The sequence below is a fragment of the Balaenoptera physalus genome (assembly GCF_965194825.1).
Source record: "Balaenoptera physalus genome assembly, chromosome: 3".
Classification (NCBI taxonomy): Eukaryota; Metazoa; Chordata; class Mammalia; order Artiodactyla; family Balaenopteridae; genus Balaenoptera; species Balaenoptera physalus.
The window spans coordinates 86730661-86750666 of NC_138890.1; the positions used below are offsets into that span (position 1 = coordinate 86730661).

At 39.0% G+C, this 20006-nt stretch overlaps 1 protein-coding gene across 5 annotated transcripts in view; it reads right to left on the minus strand.

Moving 5' to 3' along the window:
* Positions 1–14350, minus strand: part of CAMK4 (calcium/calmodulin dependent protein kinase IV) — a 239870-nt gene extending 225520 nt beyond the window's left edge. For 4 of the 5 annotated variants that reach the window (XM_082455785.1, XM_082455784.1, XM_082455787.1 and 1 more), the window contains exons 1-2: positions 984–14350; positions 347–585 (exon numbers count right to left, since the gene is read on the minus strand). In XM_082455785.1, coding sequence (XP_082311911.1) covers positions 347–585; positions 984–1130 — 386 coding nt within the window. In that variant the 5' untranslated portion in view covers positions 1131–14350. The remainder of the gene's footprint in view (positions 1–346; positions 586–983) is intronic. The other variant, XM_082455786.1, reaches the window with a different exon arrangement.
* Positions 14351–20006: the final 5656 nt, after the last annotated feature.

The window sequence follows — 20006 nt, forward strand, 5'->3', positions numbered from 1 at the left end:
CCACGTGCGGTGGGAGCTGTCACGCAAGGGAAGTGGCAGCCGGTGAGGAGGAGGGAGAGTGGGAGAGAGTCGGGCTGCTGCTAGCAGCTGCACCGGCCTGGGCGCTCCCGGGGAGACCCGACTTGCACTTGCATGGTGCTGAGCTCTCTCCCAGAGCGGGTAGAAACCGAAGGGCAGGGAGGCCGGCTCCCGCATCCTCGGGAGCTGTCGCTGCGAGAGGGAGAGCGCCCGCTGCGCGCCGCGGGCTTCCCCAGAAGCCCGAGCCCGCGCACAGGGCGCCCGGCTCCACCAGGTCCAAGGCGCCCCCCAACGCCCCAGCTCGCCACCCCGCCCCCCTCCGCCTTACCGTCCCAGCTCCGACTCCACCTCGAAGAAATCGTTCAAAGCATCCCTGTTGGAGCCGTCGATCCAGTAATCCGGGACGAGGCTCCCGGCCCCCGGGGCCACACTGGCGGTGACCGAAGAGCAGGACGAGGCGGAGCACGAGGGCACCGTGACTTTGAGCATCTTCGCGGCGGGACTCCGGAAGCCGCCGCCGCGGTCGCCACCGTTGCCGGAGCGAGAAGCCCCGCCGCCAGTCACCGCCTGCGAACGCAGGAGCGAGAGGTGGCGTCCTTCAAACACACGCACACACCCACGGCCGCCTCCCCCGGCGCCCTCAGCCGCGCTCGGGCTGCGGTTCCCTTTCTGCACGCTCTGGCAGGAGGGTGGGCGGAGAAGGGGGCGAGGAACTGGGAGACGGTGTGGAGGGAGAACCCCAGTCGCAGCTGGCGAGAGAGAGGAGGCGGAGGCACTGCAAAGGAGAGCGGTTCCCTCCCCCTTCGGTCCTTCCCTCTCCACCTCCTTCCACCGAGCCTTTCCAACCCCCCTCCCTTTTTTTCCTTTCTTCCTCTCTGGCAGTGGCTGCGGTGGAGCCGGCTAGGGCGCCTCCGGATGCTGGAGACTGGGGAAGGCACAAGGGCCAAAGCATCATCCCACGCTACCTCCCGCTGGAATCGGGTGCCTGGAAGAGACCGAGCGCACAGGGACAATCGCTCCGGGTGTTGAGCGCCCAGCGCGCTCTGGGAGCACATGGGTCCGGGTGGCCAGCAGGATGGTGAGAAAGGGACCAGGCTGTTGGCGCAACTCATCTCTCCTTGAGCGCGTCTAGGTGGCGAGCCCCTCCCGCCCAGCACCAGCTAACCTGCCATCCCTTGTTCCTCCCTCTGTCAAAGGTTATATTGACAGCTGGGAAGGGTGTCCTCTGGTCGCGATCCTCCAGGGCTCCTATGCCCAGAGCCAGTGAAAGCTGGAGGAAAGGGAAGTGCCTGGGTCCACGGTGACCTGACTCACCTTTGAATGAAGTCTTCAGTTGTAATAGGTGCTGTCGTGCTGCTGTTGGCACTGCCTCCTGTGGCACTTCTGGAGCTCCTGAAAGGGCAGGTATTTGCTATGTCTAGTTGACTCCCAGCTTCTGAAGGCTAGCAACAGAAGTGACACAGAGAATTACAGGTTTGGAAGGGCCCTATGGAAGCCAACTAGTCCAGCCCTCTGCCTTAACGCAGGACTTGTCATCATTCATGACAGAGAAGATTGCTACATTTAAAGCTCTTTCCTCTTCCCAAGAAATGTGTCCCATCACAAGCATTCTAATGTCTGCCCATCAACCTTTAGGCTATCCTTCTAAGTATTGGTTAAATCTATATCATTTATATTTCTACCCTTGAACTTTTTTTAGATTTCAGCAGAAATGAACAACAATTAGTCATTATATTCTGTAATAAATCTTTGTATATATAAAGACATTACATCATATCTCATTTCTGGCTAAATAACTTTAAGCCCTTTATTTAATCTTACTTCACAGGTATTACTTTTAGTCTTTTTTTTTTTTTTTTCTTTTCTGACTTTCCTGCAACATGCATTAAACTCTTCTCAGTGTATCCCCATTCCTGATTACACCAGTAAACACGGTCCAATAGTTTCCTCTATTGCTGATTAATTTTTTACCCTTAAGAGCTTTTGTGCTATATTGGTGAACTACCCAAAACAAAGCAAAACCAAGAAAAGCAAAAACAAAACCCCCCAAATCTAACCAATTAATGATAGGAATTGACCCTTAGTTGATAGGAAATGAAAAATAAACTATATAGAAACTATTCTTCACAGGTAATTTTATGAAGACTAGCATATGATCAGTTTACAAATGGCCTAAAAATAGCAAATACATGTAGAGTCATACAAATTCAATTAATACTGAATTATATGGTGAAAGACAAAATGCTCACAACTTGTTACTTTTCAGAGAATGAACTCACTAATCTTCACGTTAGAAAACCAAGTACACAAGCAAAGCAAGCTGATGAAGCTCTTGAAAGTAAATTCTAGTTCTTACTAAATCAGTTTCCCTTGGCACTGACTGGTGGTGGGATGGGCATAAAGTAGTGGCTAGGCCACTTTTATTTACACCTTTTTGAGGTAAGTCCTGAAGTGGCAGCACTGCATGTAGATACTTGTCTGTTGTGAGCAATTCTTTTATTCACAATTCTTTCCAACTCATGAGTTGAAAGCAAGCATATTACACTGAAAGAGATGGTAAGCCTTTTTTTCTCCTGCTATTTTAGGGAACAATAGCTAGAGAAACACAATTTCATGACACAGAGGTGATAGTAGAATTGATATTTACATTCAACATTGGTTTAGTTATTTGACACCTATGCTTTTCACAACGGACTTTTGTAAAAGTGTTATTAGCTGCAGCTTAAAAAGAGGGTATTTGGTTTCATGAATGTAGTTTATTTAAAAACTGAAGATGAAAAGATGTATTTTAAAACAGATGGAACAGGAATAGAATCTATGCAATTTATTGTCACTCATTATGAAATATCACCTAAAACGACAGAAAAGAAACAAATGCATATATCCACAAAAAGAAAGAAAGAAATAATATCAACTAAAACTTAAAATCTTGGAACAAATGAACAAATGGTCACTCACTCAGAAGACTGGGTAGACATGAAACCCAGATTTGCAATGGGAGAAGCCAATATGAAGAAATATAATTCTTACCACAGAATTCCAGAAATGCTCAGGAATTAGAGTACCAGATCTTTCTAAAAGTGGAGTGAGGATAAGACATTGGTTCAGTGTTTTTTTATAAGAAGCTCTTAGGCCCCTACATTTCTTCTTCTATCATTCACAGCCAAAAAACACACTTCCTAAGCTCTTCAAAAAGAGAGCACATTTAATCTTTGGAAATTTTGAACAAAAAATGAAGTATGTCTTAGATCACAAGGTATAGCTACAAATGTATTAAACACAGAGGGATTCATGAAACTCTACATAATAAACAGTGAGACTTCCAGGTCCAACAGACTCCCAGGATGCTGAAAAATAGGCTTGTATCTATCACAATCTCAGCCATGCAGAAATTGGAGGATTCCTCAATGAGAAAACTAAACAACCCAAGGGGAGGGGGATCTGTGGATACTGACAATTAGGATACTGCCCCCCGCCAACAAAGGAACTTGGCTTTTGTTAACACCATACAGTGAAGCCCATCATTAAACAGGATCAGGAACCCAAAGCTACTAACGAGCTATTTTATGTATCACTCAAATATAAATGGACAAGTTTCCATTCTGGTATGGCAAAGTAGCTGGTATGACTAACCTTCCTGAATATGACAATTATAATCTCTGAACGAAGTATAAAAACAGTTATTTAAATGTGCAGAAAGAACCACCAAAATCAGAAAACTGGAAATGATGCAACCCATGAAAGAAAGGAACTCTTCTGAATAAGATGCACATTTATTCAGCTTTTCCTCGGAGGACTCTGCAGGCAGCACAACTCTTAGTAGCTTGAGGTGTCAGAAAACAGAATTCAAGCCTGGCAGAGAGGATACAAATTGAGGAGGAAATTCCAGAAAGAAGGGACCACAGTGGAAGAATCCAAAAATCTACATGTAAAATGTGCTCAAATAATAGGCTAATCTCTGAGCTACATATATGTGTGGGAAATTCTGAGGAACCCAGCAAAAAGGACAAAGCAATAACTGGAAGGTTGAAAACACTGAGAAGAAATTTTAGCTGTTCTTCACCTCAGGGGAGACATGGTTTGAAGTATGAGTCCCATCAAATTTAACTGTGGGTTAGAAGAAAAAAAATCTCTTCAGGAAAAAGATAATGGAATCCAGAATCTCTCCAAGGAGTCACTGACAATCCAGTCTACACACACGCATGCACAAACACACACACACAAAGACTAGATACATGAAGTGGTAGGAAAATGTAAACCATAGTCAAAAGAAAAATCAGTCAATAGAAACCAACCCCAAGGTGACTCATGGGTCGATATTCATGGACAAATTATTTTAAACTGCTATTATAAATATGTTCAAATAATTAAAGGAAATGACAGTCATAATTAGTGTACAGATGGGTATTCCTATCAGAGGTATGAAAATGATTCAAAATAAACAATAAGAAATTTAAGAACTGAATAAGCAAACTACCTGAAATTTGGGGGAGAAAATCACTCAAAGGGTTTACAGAAGTGTGCAGATTGCAGGAGAAAGGGTGGGTGAACTTGAAAATAGAATATGGTATCCAACCTCCAAGATCATCCCCACTGATTTTCACTTCTTAGTATTCATGCTCTTCTGAGGTTACCTATCACATTAAATTAGGGTTGACTTATGTGACAAATAGAATATGGTGGAAATGAAGGTGTGTGATTTCCAAGGTCATAAAAGCATTGCAGATTTTGCCCTGATCTCCTGGATTGCTTATTCTGATGGAAGCCATGACATGAGGATACTCAAGCAGCTCCGTGGAGATGCTGATGGGGAGAAGAACCAGCTTGCATGAGAGTAAGCCACAACTGAAGTAGATTCCCCAACCCCAATCAAGCCTTCAAATGACTGCATCCCCAGCCAACATTGGATTGTAACTTCATGAGAGACCTCAGCTGAAACCACCCAACAATTCAGAATTTCAGATGATTCAGAATTCTGAATTCTGAATTCATAGAAACTGTGAGAGCTAAATGATTATTGCTGCTATAAGTCACTGAATTTTGGAGTAATTTGTTATGAATCAATAGAGAACTAATAAAAACAGAAATTATCCAATCTAGAGAACAAAAAGAAAAAATATTTTTTAAAAAATGAGCAATTCTCAGTGAATTTTTGGACAATATCAATATATCTTACATGTAACTGAATTTCCAGGAGGAAAGGTGAAAGATTCGGGCAGAAAATTTATTTGAAAAAATAATAGTTGAAATGTTCTCAAATTAGGTAAATGACATCAACTTACAGATTCAAGAATCACGGAAACCCAAACAGAATAAATAGAAATAAAATCACACATAGGTCCATCTAAGTCAAATGCTCCCAACAATAGATTTCTTAAAAAGTTCTGAAAGCATCCCCTTCTGAGAGAGAGAAAGAGGGGGGAGGGGTAATATATTATATATAAAGGAAAGTAATACAAATGACAGATGATGCCTCATCAAAAATACTGTAGGACAAAAATCAATGGAATTATATCTCTAAAGTTTTTTTAACTTTGAAGATATTTAATTACTGAAAGAAAGAAAAAAAAACCCAGTAGATCCAGAATTCCATACCAAAGGAATATTTTTAGGCTGAAGGGAAATAAACAAGATGGAAACTCAGACATACCAAAAAAAAAAAAAAAAAGACAGCAAAAATGGGATATATGGGTAAATAAAAAAGGCTGTATTTCATAGTCTTCTCTTATTTAGAAGACAACTCATGGTTTAAGGCAAAAATTATAACACTGAATTTTGTGGTTTATAATATATGTAGAGGTAAAATACAAAATACTACATATAATTCCTTCTAAATAATATTCAAGAAAAGGCAAAATGAAGTGACAGAATGCAGATTGGTGGTTCTCAGGGGCTAAGGAAGGGTGGAGGATTGACTGAATATGGGTTTGGGGGGATTTGGGTGGTCACAGAAAGTTCTGCATCTTGAGTTTGATGGTTGTTACATGATTTCATGCATTTGTCAAAACTCTTCAATTATACTTTTAAAAATAATGGATTTTATTGTATGCAAATTGTATCTCAATAAAGCCAAATAAAAACTGTAACAGTAGCACCAGCAATTCTTTTAGGTAAAATTAAAAGTCCATAAATATTGAAAAGGAAGACATTAAACTGTTCCCATTTATAAATGACTCGATTTTTACATAGAAAATCCTAGGATTTGACTTAGGTTCCTAATATTAATAAGTGAATTTGGCAAAGTCACAGGGTACAAGGTCAAAATAAAATAATCAACTATATTTCTACATGCTGCAGGAAACAACTGGAAATGCAATAAAAATATTTCATTCACAACAGGGGTCCTCAACCCACAGGCCGCAGACTGGTATTGGTCCGTGGCCTGTGAGGAACCAGGACGCACAGCAGGAGGTGAGAGGTGAACGAGTGAGCAAAGCTTCATCTGCCACTCCCCACCACTCGCATTACCACCTGAACCATCCCCCTCCACCCCTGTCCGTGGAAAAATTGTCTTCCATGAAACTGGTCCCTGGTGCCAAAAAGGTTGGGGACCACTGATTTACAATATAATAAAACAAGCATAAAATATTAGGAATCGATTCAACAGAAGGTATTCAAATCTTTTACAGTAAAAACCATCATATATTGCTAAGAGAAATAAATGGAAAGATATACCATGTTCATTGATTGAAATTTCAATATTGTTAACAAATCGATTTTCCCCTAATTAAGATGTGGACTAATGCTAGTAGGCTTTGTTTGGAGAAATGGAAAAGTTTATTCTAAAATGTGTAAAGAAATATAAAATACCTAGAATATAAAAACAATCCTAAAAAAGAACAAAGTTGGAGGTCTCATTATATCTGATTTCAAAATTTACAATAAAGCTACAGAAATAAAGACAGTGTGGCATTGGTGTAAGGAAAGAAAGAATAGGTCAATGGAAAAGAATAGAGTTTAGAAGTAAAATGATACACGTGGTCAATTAATCTTTGAAAAAAGTAACAAAGCAATTTAATGGGCAAACAAAAGTCTTTTCAATAAATAGTACTAGAACAATTGGATATATAGGTAAAAATGAACCTCAAAATTTTCCTTGTACCACAAACAAAAATTAATTTAAGATGGATCATAAACCTATGCATATAAGCTAAAACTACAGTAATACTTTTAAAATTAAAGACTAAATCATATCTTCAGGAACTTACAGTAGATAAAAATGTCTTAGGACAAAGTGAGCTCTAAACGTAAAAAAATTAAAAATTGGAATTTATCAAATTTTAAAACTTAAGTACAGCAAGAGACACAGTTAAGAAAGTAGAAACACAAGCCACAAACTGGGAGTAAATATTTTCAGTAGAAATATCTGACAAAGAATATGTAACTAGAATATATGAAGAATTCTTAGAAATCAATTTAAAAAACTAAAAAAAGATTTCTGGTTTCTGCTCAGGATGTAGAGCACTACAAAAAACATTGCTTTAACCCTTATAATACAATTAAAAGCCAAAATGCAAAGTCAAGATTTCCTTGAACGCTTCAGAGAACTGGGGTCACAGGACAACCAAGTAGTCTAAAATCTAAGGAGAGACGAGTGTTCACAAGGAAAGATGGCAGTTGCTTACCTGCAGCAAACACAGCCACATACCAATAAGAATTTGATATGAAGACTAACAAATTGGGGGATATTGAATGTGGGTTAACAAAAGAATGTGAGCCTGGGAGCCACATATAGAGGAAGAGTTCGCACCTTCTTGCAGGTTTTTCTCCACAAACTCTACTGGGCACACAACAAAAGATGGTTGAAAGTCCTGAAAAAGCATGCTTGATAGTGCAAACCTGGAGAAGGAGAACAGTAACTACTGTGCCTACAACAAACAGTGTCACTGGCATAAGCCCACAGCAGATGGGGAAAGGGAACAGGAAAAATCCCTCTACGCTAAAGAGAAAGGCAGGAATATGTCCCGAAAACAGAACTACAAATGGTGGAAAGGAAAGAGCTCTAAATAGGTCACATCCCCAAGATCCAGGGACACAGGGCCTACCTAAGACTAAAGATTTTTTAAAAAATTTTTATTGGAGTATAATTGATTTACAATGTTGTGTTATTTTCTGCTGTACAGCAAAGTGAATCAGTTATACATATACATATATCCACTCTTTTTTAGATTCTTTTCCCATATAGGTCATTAGAGTATTGAGTAGAGTTCCCTGTGCTACACAGTAGGTCCTAATTAGTTACCTATTTTATATATAGTAGTGTGTATATGTCAATCCTAATCTCCCAATTTATCCCTCCCTGCCTTTCCCCCTGGTAACCATAAGATTGTTTTCTACATTTGTGACTCTATTTCTGTTTTGTAGATAAATTCATTTGTACCATTTTTTAGATCCCACATATAAGCAATATCATATGATATTTGTCCTTCTCAGTATGACAATCTCTAAGTCCATCCATGTTGCTGCAAATGGCATTATTTTGTTTTTTTTATGCCTGAGAAGTATATGTACCACATCTTCTTTATCCATTCCTCTGTCGATGGACATTTAGGTTGCTTCCATGTCCTGGCTATTGTAAATAGTGCTGAACTGAACATATGGGTGCATGTATCTTTTCGAATTATGGTTTTCTCTGGGTATATGCCCAGGAGTGGGATTGCGGGACCATACGGTAGCTCTATTTTTAGTTTTTTAAGGAACCTCCATACTGTTCTCCATAGTGGCTGTACCAATTTACATTCCCACCAACTGTGTAGAAGAGCTCCCTTTTCTCCACACCCTCTCCAGCATTCACTGTTTGTAGATTTTTTTGATGATGTCTATTCTGACCAGTGTGAGTTTTGATTTGCAGTTTTGATTTGCATTTCTCTAATAATTAGTGATGTTGAGCATCTTTTCATGTGCTTTTTGGCCATCTGCATGTCTTCTTTGGAGAAATGTCTATTTAGATCTTCCACCCATTTTTTGATTAGGTTGTTCATTTTTTTGTTATTAAGCTGCATGAGCTATTTGCATATTTTGGAGATTTTTCTTCTTCTATCTGCTAATATGGGTGAAATATATGGTTTATTTTAGAATAAACCCAACTGTGTCATGATATACTATAATTTTTATGTACTGCTTAATTAAAAACAAATTAGCTCATGAGTAATACTGGCCTTAAAATTTTTTCCCTATAATATAAACCAGCTTATCCTGGCCTCAAAAGAGAAAGAGATAGAGGAAGAAAATCATGTGGCCATCTCATTAGATGCAGAAAAAAATGATAAAAGTCAAGTCTGTTAATTATAAAAACCAAAAAGATATTTTAAAAAACTAAGATAGAATCTGCAGCAAAAAATCATAATGGTGAAATGCTGAGAAATTTCCTTCTGAGATCAGACATGGTGAAAGCATGCTCTCTACCACCACTCCTACTTTTACTCAGTATTGTACAGGAGGTCTTAACCAATGTAATAAGGCAAGATTAAAAAAAAAACAAACCTAAAAGGAGTAAGTATTGAAAAGAATCTGTCATTATTTACAGATGATAAAATTGCTTATGTTGAAAATCCAAGATAATCTATAAATTAATTCTTAGAAGTAATGAGTTTATAGTCACTGAATACAAAGGCAATGTGCCAAATTCAATTCAAAAATTGTATTTCTATATAATGGCAACAAACAACTGGAAAAGAAAAACAAATTAAACTTTACTACTCAGCAATAAAAAGAATAAACTACTAAAATACACAGAAACATGGATGAGCCTCAAAAACACTAAGCTGAATAAAAGAAGTCAGACCTCCAAGAGTATGTATTGTATGATTTCATTTATTTGGAATTCTGGAAGAAAAAAGTAAAGGTAAATGACCCACATCAAGATATATCTTGGTGCCATTTAAGAACACTGAAGTTTCTGGAAAGAAGAACCCGGTTACCTACAAAGAAACAACAGTCAGAATTTCATCACACTTCTCATCAGTAACACTGGATGCTAGAAGACAATGAAGCAACCACTTCAAAGTTCAAGGGAAAAACTGATTTTGAACCTATATGTTATGCCCAAGCAACTACCATTTCAAATAAATCAAAATAACATTTCAAATATTAAGGGACTAGGAAAATGTATCACCCTTTCAATTCTCTCAGATATAATCACCATAGTATTAACTGCAGTAAAACCTTTAATATGTGCAAGAAAGTGAGTGATATAGAATATGAGTGCTAACTGAAGAAAAAACTAAAGTTTTAAAAATTATTAGTGCACAATATAATAATGTGGATTAGTATAATATATTATTCTACAGAGGCAGCAGAGGAGAGAGGCTAGGATCAGAAAACACATAAAAGTAGATTACTAATCCCATCCCTTCCAGGCAAATTAGAGATATTCTGATTAAATATAGACATTGATAGAAAGTTATAAGGTTAAGTATACATTCAAAAATGTAAGGATAACAGTGAGAAGAATAAAAAGTGTTTATAGCTTTCAAACAACAAGGTGGGGAGAGGAAATAGGACAAAGAAAGTCTGATAGACAAAAGGCAGAGGGGTAAAAAAAAAACAAAACAGTATTACAAAATATTTTAAATGGCACTATAGTGGATGTTGTAGTGTACTGTCAAGGATGCCTCACTCAAGTTAGCCCCCTCCCTGCTCCCCGGGGGCAGCTTGCATCCAATTACTCATCTTAGACTTCTTGCCTCAATTCAGGACAACTCTAAAGGCCCATCCCATCTCCAGAGTCCCTGTGGGATTGGCTGAAACCTCTGGGAGTACCACAGTTCAACCTCTCCTTCTGCCCAATCCTTCCCTTACTCCCTTGCAGGCATTGTTCCTGATTGCTCCCCAATAAACTTTGTGCGTACACACCTTTTGTCTTCTCTATCTCAACAAATGTTTCTAAGGGGACTTGATTTCAGACAGTTGGTGACAAGTGGTCCGAGGAAGCAGACTTTAAGGATGGAATTTTGGAGCCAAATCACTCACCAGCTGGCTAACAATAAAGACTCCATTATTGGTAGTGAATGGAGTATGGTAGCTCCTGCCATACTATGGCACCATATTATGATTACAAATTGTTTCATTTTGGCCAGATCCATGGGGAAAGAAAAGGGGATGTATGACATTTACATGTAGGATACAGTAAAACTGGGACCATGTTAGGAAACTAGCTACCACAGAGTATAGTTGCTAAAATTTCACTACTGATGAACTGAGGTTGGATCACAGTAGGAGGAAAAACATTGATGGGTGCAATGTCTCAAATCTTTGAAAGGTTTGGGGGAAATCATAATTATAACAACAATGAAATCAGATGGATTTTGTTGAGTGCAACCAGCCACTGGAAAAAAGAAAATAAAAGGCCAAGGATGATTAATCACCAGTTTAAGGCAAAGTGAAAAAGCTGGTGGGTCTCCTTGGTAGCTTTTGAAGAGACTCTCGCCTCTGCAGCAGGACAGTGGAAAGAGCTGTGAATCAAGACTTGATTATAAAGATATCTAGTTGCATTAAAAAAAGTGAATTCTCAATCCTGGAAAGCCTGCTATACCAAGGTAGCGCCTTTGGTAGAAGGAATGGGACCCCCAAGTCTTGGGATGGAACTATCTTGGTTGATGCACTGGAGAAACTTGAAACCCCAGATTTCCCTGAACCATCTGGGCCTGTAGAAGTGGTGCACCTCTCCTATTAAAGGCTGTAACACATCCATTGCTTGGAGATGATACTGAGGCTTCAGTCTTGCAAGACAGTACCCATCCCACTCAGAATCTTTCCTCCCACCATCCTTCTTAGTCTACAGGCCAATAACTAGGGTCAAGTCACAACACAATGTAACACACCAGGGAAGTGGGGCATGCTATGCAAGGAAAGGGATTAAACTCTGAAGGAGATACAGGACCTAGCCAACATGTACTGGCATGAATTTGGATCCTGAGGTTCCTGAATCAAGGGAGTCAGAAAATAAAATTACGAAAGGGAGATTTTATAAGGCATGGGAACTGCTCCCTTGATGCTGGATTGAAGCCCTCAAATAAAAATCTCTGCCCACATAGAAAAATCTTCATTATTCAAAAAAGAAATCACGGGCTTCCCTGGTGGCGCAGTGGTTGAGAATCTGCCTGCCAATGCAGGGGACACGGGTTCGAGCCCTGGTCTGGGAGGATCCCACAAGCCGTGGAGCAACTGGGCCCGTGAACCACAACTGCTGAGCCTGCGCGTCTGGAGCCTGTGCTCCGCAACAAGAGAGGCCGCGATAATGAGAGGCCCGCGCACCACGATGAAGAGTGGCCCCCACTTGCCGCAACTAGAGAAAGCCCTCGCACAGAAACGAAGACCCAACACAGCCATAAATAAATAAAATAAATAAACCCAAAGTTTAAAAAAAAAAAAAAAAGAAATCACACAGGACAGATTTTCTTACCAAATTGCAGTAGAATTAGAAAGTAACAACAAAAAGTAGCAAAAGAAATCATGCATTTGGAAAATTTTTAAATGCCCTTCAGATAAAACTAAAATTCAAATTATAAGTTATAATTTATATCCTTTATAATGAATGAAAGTGAAAGCACTAATTACAATAATATGTGGAATATAGTCAACATAGTACTGAGAAATATTCATAATTTTAAATTTATGTATTAGTAAACAAAGTTTGAAAATAAGTGAGTTAAGACTAGCTAACTGGTACGCTGAACTAGCAGAAATTGATAGGATGCAAACATAATGCAAATTCATTTTCAAATTCATTTCACTATCTTTTAAAATCCATTCTATAGTCTCTTTCTTCCCCTCTCCTTGGATAAAATATTGAGAAACGGTCATAGCTTTTCTGATCACTCTTAAAGGGTAATAAAAAAATCCTCCAGTCACCTTTAGTAACGGTTTTGGTCTTATTTAGATAACTAAAATGCCCATTTTAGTGAAATAGTCTACATTGGGATTTTATTTATGTTTCACTTCTCCCTTTCCCAACTCAGGTTCATTTCAGGCTGGGACTCAGCGGGGAGCGGGGAGGGCATTGCGTGGAGACTCCTGTCCTTGCTTTGTCAGCTCCTCCTCACCCACTCCCACACTTTCAGCTATGACATTAGGACCCTCCAGAGTTGGATTGGGCAGAGTCAGAGATGGGATAAGGAGGTAAGGAGTAAGAAAAGTCTAACTTGATAGGGTAATGGGGGTTCTGATGTGGTGATATGCTCTCTGGGTTTGCTGAATCTTCATTGCTGACTTCACGAGGGTATTTTTGTGGACTTTCTAGAGATTTCTTCACTAGAAACATCGAATTGTAGCTCCCTAGATGTGGGCAGAGCTCTGTCTCTGGCCTGGCCACTTAAGATTTTCCCCTCAGGTTCAGTATCTAAGGATTACCTCTTTTTGGTCTGTTCAAAGCCAGATGGCTCTCCTTTTTATGATTCATGTCTGGTCTAGGGAAACACATGCCTCTGCTCAGCTGGCAGCGGAGAAGGCACCTCTCTTTGCCCTTCCTCAGGCAGACAGCTCCAGCCACATACTTTCTGCCTTTCATTTTCTCACAAACTGTCTCTTTGCTCCCTCAAACAGTAAGGGCAAAGAAAGACGGCAGGGATACGAAATCCTACAAGAAAGACTCTTTGAATCCATCTAACTTGTCTTGAGGTCAGGGGGAACATCCCTCCACCCACTCACCCCACACACTGAGGAGGGGAAGTATGGATGGAAAATGCCACCAAGCAACAACAGTTCCTCAAAATATCTGCTCTTCCCTGGCTCTCCTACCTCAATCCTTTTATGTCCTCAAGTTGGGTGTGGGACCAAGGGTCACAAAACTGCTTTTCAGCTACCTCTTTTGTCAGTTGTACATAGATGAACTAGACTGTCATTTTGAAATGTAGGGGGTCCTTGTCACCTATTATTTTGGCCTTTGGGTTTCAGACAAAACCGAGACAGCAAATATCTGATTACTCATCCTGCCACACACATAAACTTAAGGAACCAGAAAAGACTGACAAAATAGAACAAAAGCAAGTTAAAGAAAAGAATTAATAAAAGCAGAAACTGATTAAATAAAATGAACATTAAGCACAATCAGTAAAAGCAAAACTTTGTTCTTGGAAAATCCCATTAAATTGAACTTCTGGTAATTATAAGAAAAAAAATTAGGAAAGACACAGGTAAAGAATATTACAGATGGAAAGGGAATATAAAATTACATTAAACAAGGTAAGAATTATAAGAAAGTATTATAGTTATCCTTATGCCAAAAATTTAGAAAACTAGGTGAAGTGTATCACTTCATAGAAAAGTGTATGTTATTATAATTAATTCAAGAAGTGTAGAAGTAGAAATAGAAGTTTTATTAGCAAAGAAATGACCAAGGGGGCTTCCCTGGTGGCGCAGTGGTTGAGAATCTGCCTGCCAGTGCGGGGGACACGGGTTCGAGCCCTGGTCTGGGAAGATCCCACATGCCGCGGAGTGGCTGGGCCCGTGAGCCATGATTGCTGAGCCTGCGCGTCTGGAGCCTGTGCTCCGCAACAAGAGAGGCCGCGACAGTGAGAGGCCCGCGCACTGCGATGAAGAGCGGCCCCCGCTTGCCGCAACTAGAGAAAGCCCTCGCACAGAAACGAAGACCCAACACAGCCAAAAATAAATAAATAAATAAATTAAAAAAAAAAAAAAGAAATGACCAAGGAAATTAAAATCTACTTTTTAAAAAAAAATTTTGTTTATTTATTTATTTATGGCTGTGTTGGGTCTTTGTTTCTGTGCGAGGGCTTTCTCTAGTTGCGGCAAGTGGGGGCCACTCTTCATCGTGGTGCGTGGGCCTCTTACTATCGCGGCCTCTCTTGTTGCGGAGCACAGGCTCCAGACGCGCAGGCTCAGTAGTTGTGGCTCACGGGCCTAGTTGCTCCGCGGCATGTGGGATCTTCCCAGACCAGGGCACGAACCTGTGTCCCCTGCATTAGCAGGCAGACTCTCAACCACTGCGCCACCAGGGAAGCCCCCAAATCTACTCTTTAAAAGATCTTAGGTCCAGGAGATTTCATAGAAGGATTCTACCAAACTTCAAATAGCAGATTATTTTCCACATTATATATAAACTGTCCCAGAGTACAGATTTTTTAAAAAGTTTGGTAAATCATTCTATGAGAATAGCAAAACTCTACTATCGACAAAGGACAAAATGTATACAAAGAGAGAAATATAACCCAATTTCTTCTCATGAGCATGAATATTACAATCTTAAAGTAAATGCAGCTGCCCCTTGAACAATTCTGGGGGTTAGGGGTGTCAACTCTTTACACAGCGGAAAATCCATGCATAGCTTATAGGCCGCCCTCCCACATATACACGTAGGAAGTTCCTCTGAATCCAAGGTTCTGAATCCTTGGATTCAACGAACCTCAGAACCTCGGTTAGGGGTGTCAACTCTTTACACAGCTGAAAATCCATGCATAGCTTATAGGCCGCCCTCCCACATATACACGTAGGAAGTTCCTCTGAATCCAAGGTTCTGAATCCTTGGATTCAACGAACCTCAGATCATATAGTACTGTAATATATACTATTTAAATAATCCATGTATAAGTGGACCTGTGCAGTTCAAACCCATGTTATTCAAGGGTCAACTATATTAACATTCTAAACCCAGCAGAAATTAAAGGATACCATAATCAAGTAAAAGTTATTTCTGTGTTGATATTTGCAAAAATCATAGAAAATTTGCTTCTCTGGGTACACACACACACACACACACACACACAAACACACAATAAATAAAGAGGCAGAAATTTCAGTACATTAAGAAATTTAGGAAATAGAGTATTTTCCATTGACCACTGATTCTATAGCCAATACAATATTACACAATATTCAGATATTTTCACACTGGTTTCAGGCTTTTGTTGATGAGAAACTGTTTCTTTTTTTTCATGTATCTGAACTAATACTAACCCCTTTTTTTCCCCACTTCATGTGAGGCAGATAGATCTGTATCTAATCTCTCCTAGTGCAGCTGTGATCAGCAGTGACCCTAACCAGTTATAACTCTATTACCTTACTCACACTGGTTAAATGGTCAAGTTCTTCTCTGTTCTTTGGTAGGATAAGGAGAGGAAAAAATCTTGAAATGTCCACGTATAAAGAAGTGTCTAAGTGAGGGTTTCTTTGCTTAAATATTATTCCTGGTTAAATATTAGAAAATAAGTGTATATATCATTATTAGCAAACTAAGGAAAAAATCTATTTGATTATTTTCAATGTTCTTTAATGACTTAAAAAATTAGCAAGCATAAACTAAAGAAGAAATATCCTCAATCTAATAAGGGGTGCTTATATGAAATCTACAGAAAATATCATAGTTCATGGCAAAATATGAGAAGCATGACTACAGACAGAAGAAAAGGATATCTTCTATAGCAATCCTCAGTGTAATGAACACATGGAGAGAAAGAAATAGGAGGCATCAATATGAGAAACGCAGAGATAAAGTTAGCACATTTCCTCTTATGAGCACTATCCAGCGAGGAAAATAGATCTTATTAAATATAAGATACCTAGAAAATACCCTTTATTTTGAAATGTAGGAGTCCTTGTCACCTTATATTTTGCTTTTGGCCCTTGGGTTTCAGACAAAACCAAGACAGCAAATATCTGATTTACTATCTATCTATTTTCTCTGAAGATGCCACAGAAGAGAAAAATATATCTGAAAAAGACTATCAATGAGACAGGACTTCTAAATATGTATGAATACATACTATGAGGCCTATACTAATTAAGCCTAGAGAGTTTAGGAATAGGGAAATAAAGTTGAATTGGATACATAAACAGACTCACATATATGTAAGACTTTATTATTTGCCTGCCCTTTTAATCAGTGGGAAAAGATTGTGTGTTTATTAAATTGTAGGAAAGTAGCTCTCGTATAAAAAAAGTGAAGCAAGATACTATGCCTCATATTATTTACTAAAACAAATTCCATGTGGCTTAAAGCACCAAACGTTAAGCAAGAATATAAATGTGTTAGAGGAAAATACAGAATACTTTTAAAGCCTTGGGGTACCAAAGGTTTTCTCAAGTGAGACCCCCAACCCAGAAACCATCAAGTATATGTGACAGATTTCTCCTAAAAAATTTAAAGCTTCTGTGTAAGGGGAGAGAAACATAAACAAGTGGCAGAGATAAATTACTGCAACACATTTAGCAGACAAGGTATTAATAACCAGAATGTATAAAGACTGCTATAAGTAATTTAGGAAAAGGCAAACAATACTAAAATGAGTAAAGGATGCCAGATGGCAATTCTCACAAAGAGAAACAAAATGGCCAGTAAACATAGAGGATAGTCATTCTCACTGGTAACTCTGTGTGTGTGTGTGTGTGTGTGTGTTTTCACTTATCAGATGGCATAAACTGTCAAATTTGGGAAAGGTATGGGGAACCTGGTACATTTGTATGCAGTAGATAGAAGTCTTTTGGGAAGGCAACTAGGAAGTATATATTTTGAATCTTAAATTCCTTTGGGCTAGCAATTCTGCTTTTAGCAATACATTTTCAAGAAATACTTTCTCAAGTGCACAGTGATATATTCAAGGCTATTCATAACTTTACTGTATATATCAGTGTAAAACTGGAAACACTGAAATGTCCATCAATAGAGAAGTTGTCAGTGGAATTTTATATATGGCATGTAAAAGGAATGAGTTATATATATATGTGTGTGTGTGTGTGTGTATAACATGAAAATTTTTCCAACCATATTATTTTTTACAAGTTCAAGTACTAGGATATGACCACTTTGTGTTAAAAATTAGGAAGCAAATATATATATATATATATATATATATATATATATATATATATATATATATATAAAAATACATGGCAATGGTTGGAAGAATGCATATCAGACACATGACAGTGGTACCAACTCAGAAATGAAAGTAGGAGTAGCATACCACAGGAGTCATTTCAGGGTTTGCTCTTAACAATGCCAAATTTAAAAAATCTTTTATAATGAGAATATATTCATGCATTAGTGGGGTAATTAAAAAGACAAAACTATTAGAGGAATGAAGTAGTAAAGAATTTCCTTTTTGGTCCCTGGCCACTTCTGTTTGTAATGGACAAATGTGCCCCATTTTGGCCACTCCATTCATTTTGGCCATTTATTAGTCATGCTTTGAGACAGGGCTAAATTTTCAGTGGATACAAAGGAAAAGAAGTAGCAAATTATTCACCAAAACAATCACCTCAAAAGCCTTCACTTTAGATACGCATTTACTTACCTTCCACACTTTCTCCCACTGGAATTTAGAATTTTCCTTCTTGAAACTTCTAGTTGCTAAGCAATATTTCCTCCTTCTTCTCTGATGAGCTTGGTTGCCATATTAACTTTTCATGAGCTTGATCTTCCTCCTTTTTTTTTCCTAATCACCACCACCACCACCACACAAACACACACACACACATACACACACACACACAGAGTTTTCTAGAGCTGTTCCACACACAAGGTGTTTATTCATTCATTTGCTTTGTAAGAAATTAAAGTCTTATCTTTTTTTTATTGTTGCAAACTCATAACCAAAAGGATGAAGAGAGAATACTTCTTTCTTATTCTAAGAAGATAGCTACCCCAGAGATGGCTTTCCAAAAATTAAGATGAGGACTGATTTGAGGGTTAGAGTTTGAGGATAGAGTCCTAAGTTTACACATTACTTTAGGGTGATGTCTTTCAGATGGTTAAGTCCTATTACAATTTCATTCAGTAAATATTTATTGGGCTACTATCATGATCCCTATAATGTACTAGATATTGAGAATGCAATAGTCAATGAAAACAGGTGCCACTCTCAAGCAGGTTACATTCAGAGGATGGTATATGAATGCAACGTCCCTGCCTCCAGCCTATCCAAACTCTCCTCCAGCTTCCAACTACACCTTCCCCTGAGCTTGACAATGGCTGTCAGGTGCAAAGCCTTCTGCCCTACCTGGGTTCTGAAGGGGCTACAGGATGTGTCCTCATTTGGCCAACGGAGTCTGAAGACTGGCAGTGGAGAGGCCTCAGGCAAGAAACTGAGCCCTGGGATTACTGGCGAGATTTTGGCCTTTGGAGAGCCTTGGTCCTTCTGTAGGAACTACCGGTCAACTTGGCCCTGGAAGAGCTATTAGGGATACAAACATGAGTAATGCTCATGTGGGCAGAATAGCATATTCTCTTGCTGTGGACAAAGAACGCCTGGATTTGAGTCCTGACTCCATTGCTTCCTAGTAGTAAAAGCTTGGGCAAGTTTCTTAACTCTTCTTTTATAAAATGGAGATAACAGTGTATAGATCAAAAGGTTGTTATAATAGGAATCCTTAATTGTTATAAAATGCTTAGAACAGGACCTGAAACTATATGGTCAAAAAATGTTGCCTTTCTATCTCTTTAGCCTGACACTAATTCTGTAGCTGAGAATGGAAAGGAAAGAGGCTTCCTTAGGAAGAAGCCATGTTGGTCTATCATCAACTCACAAGAGTACATAATGCCATGTCTCCCACCATTTTCTTGATTCTACTGCTGTTTGTATACCCAACAAGTCAATTTGAGCCCTGAAGGCAATAAAAGTCAGGGTCCAAAGGGACCCATCATCAGATGGAGGAAGAACAAGCAGAGTTTGTGCTTCCCAGTAAAAGGTAGCTCCTGGGATCAGAACTTCTGATGGGGACAGGCCACACATTTAACACCATTAACAACAAAATAATAAGAGCACTTAAGGATATACTTTCTGGAAATAAGAGGTATGGTTTTTAATCTTTTGAAAAATGCAATGCATAATATGAAATGAAGAACAGAATGAGCAGTGCTGAGAATTGGATTACTGTCATGGAAAATCAAAGTATAGAAATGCTTTAAAAATGGAGCAAAAATTAAAAGAGATATAAATCCTGAGGGAAGAAAGAAGTGATTTGGAGAACACATGAAAGTTTAAGTAAGCAAATGACAGGTGATCCAGGACAGAAAGAAACAAGGGAAGAGAAGC